Genomic DNA, 6,961 nt, shown 5'->3' on the forward strand with positions numbered 1-6,961 from the left:
GAGAGCTGCGGCCAGTTCAAGGTGAAGGTGAAATAACTTGGCATTGAGGTGGTTGATGTCCCGCCTTGTTGATTGAATGACTGATTTGAGGAGGGAGAGACCAGCACGATGGAAGATATGTTGATTGAATACGCTCCAAAGATGGTGCGTGACTTTAACGAAACAAGGAAGAACATTCGAGTCTCTGCAACGCTTGAGGAAGGCTAGGTCTGCAATTTTCTTCATCAGCTTGATTCTGAGCATCTCTAGCTGCTTGGATTTGAAACACATTTCCCTCCCATGAAGGATATCAATTAACATAATCAGATTTCCACAATCCATTAGTATGTGAGCAATGTTTCTGGATTACATTGTGTGAGTTTTTTTTAGCATCAACGTTTCGGATCATACTACATGATCCATCATCAGGACAAGAGAACATCAGAATATGCAATGAGCAGACCAGGACACCACAAGCAGTCCTAAAAGCCAAGTTTTGGCGCCTGCTCCAACGTTCACGCAACTGTTATGCTTCCTCTTCGCTCGACACTTCTCGGCTCTCTCCTGCCTGTGACTCCTCCCTTCGTTCGGCCTCCTCTTTGGCTGATGTCCCCAATGCAGTGGTAGACCACGCTGGCCTGTCTGCTCCTGTGCTTGGCAATCCCGTGGCCCCTCTTGCACCTACGTGTCCTCATCACTCGCATGATCCAGACCGGTTATCTTCAACCCGGCGCGCTCCTTCCTTGCGAGTCTTCCATTATCCCTCATTGGTTGCTTCTTCACCCAGACGCTTGGCTCCAGCTCTGCAGAGCATCACTCCAGCGCCTTCTCCCATCTTGGACCCGTGTGTCTCTCCTCGGAGCGCTTCCAGCCCTGATCCTCTCCACTCGTTGGTGGCAAATATGCGCAGGCAGCACAGCGACCCCTTGGTCATTCCTAACACGAGGTCCTCCAGTAATTGGTTGCAGCGGTCTCCCATCCTTGGCGCGCTCAATCAGAGGTCCTCCCCTTCTCAACGGTCATCTTTGCTCAACGGATCTCTTCCATCTTGCCTAGGTACGCCTCCTGTTCACGCGTCCTCCTCTTTCGTGCTTGTTAAGTCTCGCATTAAATCAGCAGATCGTAGATTTGATGGATTGAGGTGCCCCTCGCACCTACCACCTCCCCTTATTGGTGCAGGTCATGTCACCCAAAGGTGCGCCGACCTTATGTCAGTAGCCCCCGCAGCCACTACCTTAGGCCTCAGTTCGACCTTGCCTGCGTCGTCTTCTCCTATCCCTTTGTCCTCCTTGCCTTCCCTTCCCGGTGAGACCTCCTCTCCTTTCACCTTTCGGGATGTCTCGCCCTCCTCGGTCTCGTTGGGGACTCCCCCTATTATGCCTGTACCCCCGAGCTCTCCTCTTTCCACCTCTTTGGTTCACGATTGGGAGAATAAAATCGTGGTCAATTTATCTAGTGCCAACATTGACCCGCTGTTCTTTAATTTTCTTAAGCAAGGTCTCAATTTTGCTTGCACCCCTATTGCCATCCCTCATGTCAAATTTTTGATTGAGATTGAGAACGCCATTAGTGGCCTACCTACGGATGTCGCCGAAGAAATTAGGCAAGACTATGCGGTGGCCCTGAGGCATGCCAAGCCACCCAAGCGCAATATCCCCAATTCTGAGATGCGCGCCTTCCATGACTTAATTCGCAGTAATGACATTGTCATTACCAAAGCGGACAAAGGTAATGCCACTATGGTGATGAACAGGCAGGACTATGTGTCTAAAGTTCTGGACTTACTCTCAGATCCGAGTAGCTACACGATCCTCTCTCGCAACCCTTGCTCTTTAATCCTTACGAGAGTTAAGTCCAGTTTGGCCAAGTCCTCGTTTGATGAGTCAACAAAGAAAAAACTGTTGCCTTCTAAAGAGGTGACCCCTCGCATCTATGGGGTTCCGAAAATTCACAAACGTGGCATCCCTTTAAGACCAATTGTGGATACCATTGGCTCTCCCACATACTTGTTGGCCTCCCACCTTGCCAAGATCATCTCGCCTCTGCTAGGAAAGTCTGACTCTTTCATCAAAGACTCCAACCATTTTGTCCAATTCATTCAGGACACCAAGTTGGAACCTAGCGATATCTTGGTTAGTTTTGATGTGGTTTCCCTCTTCACCAAGGTCCCCATTCTTGACTCCATCAATCTTGTCGAACGCAAGGTCGGGGATGAGATCGCAGAGTTGGTTGAGCTTTGTTTAAGATCCACCTTCTTCTCTTTCCAAAATGTCTTCTATGAACAAGTCGATGGAGTAGCCATGGGTTCGCCCCTCTCCCCAGTCATCGCCAACCTCTTCATGGAGTATTTTGAGGAGATGGCTATCCAGTCCTTCCCCCTCAAACCCAAATGGTGGAAACGATACGTTGATGAAACTAATGTTTGTTGGCCACATGGGCTTGAGAACCTTGAACTATTTCACTCTCACATCAACAGTTTGGTCACCAACATTTCCTTCACCAAAGAGCTCGAATCTGACTATCAGTTGCCTTTCCTAGATGTCCTTCTTATCCGAAAGGCTGATGGGTCATTCGGTCGCAAGGTTCACCACAAAACCACCCACACTGACTTGTACTTGCACACATCCTCCCACCATCACCCCAGCCAGAAGGTTGGCATCCTTAAGACCCTCGCCCTCAGAGCTTTCAGAATCTGTGATGATGACAACTTGCATGAAGAGCTCACTCATCTTCGTCAAGTATTCATGTTAAATGGATATTCTCATAGGCAGATCTCTAAGGCTATCAACCGAGCCAAGTCCTTCTTTCTTTCTAGGTGTACCCTCAGTCCTCCACCCAACCAGCCTCCCCAATTTGCCACCCTTCCTTTTGTTGATGGCATCTCTCAGAAGTTGGCCAAGATCTTATCTAAAAAGGGTCTTCATACTGCTTTCAAACCCCTTTCGCAGTTACGTCATCGAGTTCCTCCCCTTAAGGCACCAAAGACTCTTTCCTCGACTCGGGAGTCTACAAGATTGAGTGCTCTTATGGGGCCCCTTACATAGGGGAAACAGGTCATTCTTTTCGTACCAGAATTTGGGAGCATGGTGCAGATATCAGACATGATAGAACCCATAAATCTGCCCTTGCTGAGCATTCTTCGGCCACCAAGCATCACATTTGTCTGGAGGCTGCCAAAATTCTTTCCAAGGAGGATAACTTCTTCAAAAGAAAACTTAAGGAAGCTATTGAAATTAACTATCATCCCATCAACCTCAATCGAGATGATGGATGGTCCATCAGCTTGTCTTGGCAACCTCTCCTGGGCTCGCTTAAGACTCAGCATCGCCCTTGATGCTTCTCGAGCTTTCCTACCCCCCCGGGTATGTCCCCTAGCCTTCCCCTGTCACTCCCCCATTTTGGCCTGTTCGGTTTATGGGGGAGCCCCCCCCCCCTCCTTTCGTATTCAGTCTCCTGGCCCCACCTTGTGGTCTCCGAGCTCCTCCCTCCTCATATTCTCTGTGTTCTTTTTTCAAGTTGCTTCCTGTTGTCTCTCCACTCTTTTTGCATTCCGTCTTAGCCCTTTGTGTCGCTCTACCCGTAGAGCTCTTTCCTGTGCCAGTGGTTTCAGCCTTGGGTCTTCCATCTTGATGTCTTGTTTTTTATTATTATCCTCATTTATTTATGATTTGCTTTTTATCTCTTTGTGCTTATTTTCTTTAATCTGGGTTGGTTCCAGTGTTGCGTTTGTTTCGCACTCTTGGCATATTTACGCATTTTCTTATAGTAGCATTTTTAGTTTTTAGGTTTGATCTATTTATTTAGGTTTTTTTCTCCTGAGCTTTTTATTTTGTGTATAGCTTCTTCGTTTTGGTATTAGGGCCTTTCTATTGTTTCTCTTCTTGTTCTTTCTCTTGGGGATATAAAAAATATTTTTTGGCTTGTTCGATTTTTTAGATATAGTTGTATATAAGTTCTTAATTTTTGCACATGCTTTTATTTATTTATTTTTTGTTCTTTTATATATTTAGGTTAGGGATTGAGCCTTCTTTTTTATTATTATTAATTTAATACTTAATTTTTTAAGTCCTAATTTTTGTATTTTCAACCTCTTATAGTTATTTATTCTTTTTCATAATCGTGTGCTTCCTCCCTTTTTCACACTGATCCTTAATTTTTTAATTTTTTATTTATCTACTTATTTATTTATTTTTTAATTTTTATTTAGTTATTTATTTTTTATCATTTTTTAATGCATATTAAAAATTCCTTTACATCTATGCACATTATCTGCATTTTTTCATATGATTGTTTATTCTGTACCGGTTCTCTTGGTGGTTATGTCTTTATTTTTGGTCCTCTTGGTCTTTGTGCCCCTCCCCCCCCTCTCCTTTTAGGACTGCTTGTGGTGTCCTGGTCTGCTCATTCCATATTCTAATGTTCTCTTGTCCTGATGATGGATCATGTAGTATGATCCGAAACGTTGATGCTAAAAAAAACTCACACAATCTAATCCAGAAACATTGCTCACATACTAATGGATTGTGGAAATCTGATTATGTTAATAAGTAAATAGTGTTTGTGTGTGTGTGGGAGAGGGAGAGAGCAATGAGGGAGAGACACATTGAAGGAGATAATTCAAAATGAATGCTCAAAATGGTGTGTAGGACATCCGAAATGATGGTTAAAGTAGTCAAGATGAGGGTTGGGTATGCAAAGATGCAAGATGGAAGATGCAAAGTGATAATTTTTGAGGTGAAATGCAAAGGATGCAAGCTTAAATGCTAATGATTGCAATGTGAATATGAGGGATACTAAAAAGGTGCTATATGAAGTCTATATGATGTAAGTATGAGGCTCAAACTATGAAGAATGCAAGTAGATGCTATGCAAGAGTGAAATCTATGTTTTGCCAAGCACGTTTAGGAGCACAAGTTGCTATGTTTTCCAAGGTTTGAATGTATTGAACCAAAGTTTGTAATGTTTTGACAATGTTTTGACAATGTTTGATATTTTGACAAGGTTTTGCAAATTTTCAAGGTGTAAATTTGAATGTTGGCTTTTATCTTTATTATGTTTTTGACACACGCAAGACACATTAAGACAAGAATAGCTGTTGTTAAAAGTGAACAGTCACACCACAACCTAGGCTTTAGGACTGTATCCACGAAATTCCTACTTGAACCAAAGTTCAGCCGCGCTTATCCAAAGTGGACAACTTAGGACCTTGGCACCACAGGCTCCCCCTTACAGCACACTCACTTCTCGGGGCTACCAAGATCCGCTTCCCAAGGGGCATGACTTCCCAAGGGACTGTTGTCTCTACTAAGGACTGTGAGGATGTAGGATGTCTTCACGGGCATGGGTGACCCATTGAGTCAGTGGATAGAAAGGATTTTGGCCACTAAAACATAGTTTTTAGTAAGGGCATTCTGTTCAGCAAGTGAGTGATAAACTTCCTCAGAAGGTCTCCCAGCCCCGAGAACCGGGGTTTGACACACCACAAGGATACTAGAGGAGAGCTATCACTTAGCAATACCGCCTACACGGATTTCACCATAATCGAGTTTTATATAGCAGCTAGAACTTTGACCTGGCTTTTGGCCCGTTACCGCTCTGAGGTCGTCCCTTGGCATACCCAATATCGAGTATCTTGGTCCAAGGCAGGCCTCCTATAGAAGTTACATGGATTTCTCTTACACCCAAGATCCACGAATGGTGAGGGGAGAGGATACGTCCAATGCAACTCCTAGGGATTTAAACACTATAAATACGCTAGGCAAAAAATAAAAAGTTCATTTTAAGCACCAAATGAAGTGTTATTTAATCTAATAAATCCACACACATGGTTTTGACAAACACACAATGGTCTTTGACAACGTCCTACAAAGCAAACATTAGTAGTTTGTTATGATCATGTCTTCATCCCACAATTGCCACATGTTGCAAGGAGACCATTAGTAACACAAAATCATCTAATCTATGTTCGAGAAGGAAATGAAAACCTTAGATTATTTCTTTATAGAAATTGAGAATTCATAAAGAGTTATGACACATTTATTTTTATCGAATGAATTTGATTTGAAAATAAAATTAAATATTTTTTATTAATTCAAGTTATAAATTTAAAAATTCAATTAAATGTGAACAAAGATAAGAAATATTGATGAAAGCGTGAACGAAGATAGGAAGAATATTAATTTGCAAATATTAAGAAATCTCTCACCTGCCTTCGATTTATCTGTGGACAAAATTTGTGGCAAAGACAGGCTTGCAATGCACTATTAGGTTGATACTAAATATGGAGATTGATGGTACAAAATGACGTCTATAATGAAAATTTGCAATCAATCATTGAAACGTGAGACATGGTGGTTTTTTTTTCGCGGATAGAATGATGTTTCATGCATGTAGGCATAGGGCCCATTTTTGATAATTTTTTTGCTTTTTCGATTGTTCGCACGAACACAAAATTTTTAGCTATGTTCACACGAACATAGCCAGATATTTTTTTGGCCACCGTGAAAGTGCAACGAACATGTTCGAACATGTGTTCGTGCGAACATGCATAATATGTTCGCTCGAACATAGTGTTCGAGCAAACGCTCAAAATTAGGAAAATTTGAACTCATTTTTCATAATTTTTTTAATTTTTTGCTCTTTTGACTCCCATAATTGCAGGAGAATGATCTCCTACTATAAAATAAAAAATGTCAAAATGTGCTGCTCAAAGAAAGCTTTCCAACGACTATAATTTTAATACATATTTTAGATGTTAAGACTTTCAAATATGAGTTTAACTCATTATAGGTTCATTACCGATTGAACATCAACCGACTTTGACACTTCGGTAAATTAGTAAATTAGGTCAAATTTTTTTAAAAAAATATATAGGCACTAGCTTATTGAGATACCTTACTATTCAAAAAAAAAAAAATTAGGTTTATGATAAATTGACTTCAAATTATCTGTGTCAAACGGAACGTATGTCTAAATTACAATT

General features: G+C 41.9%; 1 protein-coding gene across 1 annotated transcript; it reads left to right on the top strand.

Moving 5' to 3' along the window:
* Nucleotides 1-881: 881 nt before the first annotated feature.
* On the top strand, nt 882-3,023 carry LOC149537922 (uncharacterized). The gene has a single exon (XM_089802396.1). It carries the CDS (start codon nt 882-884, stop codon nt 3,021-3,023), a length of 2,142 nt encoding a protein of 713 aa, XP_089658522.1.
* The last annotated feature ends 3,938 nt before the right edge of the window (nt 3,024-6,961 follow it).

Source organism: Cupressus sempervirens, chromosome 9, assembly GCF_028749045.1.
Source record: "Cupressus sempervirens isolate cs-2001-9-10 chromosome 9, ASM2874904v1, whole genome shotgun sequence".
In the NCBI taxonomy this organism is placed as follows: domain Eukaryota; kingdom Viridiplantae; phylum Streptophyta; class Pinopsida; order Cupressales; family Cupressaceae; genus Cupressus; species Cupressus sempervirens.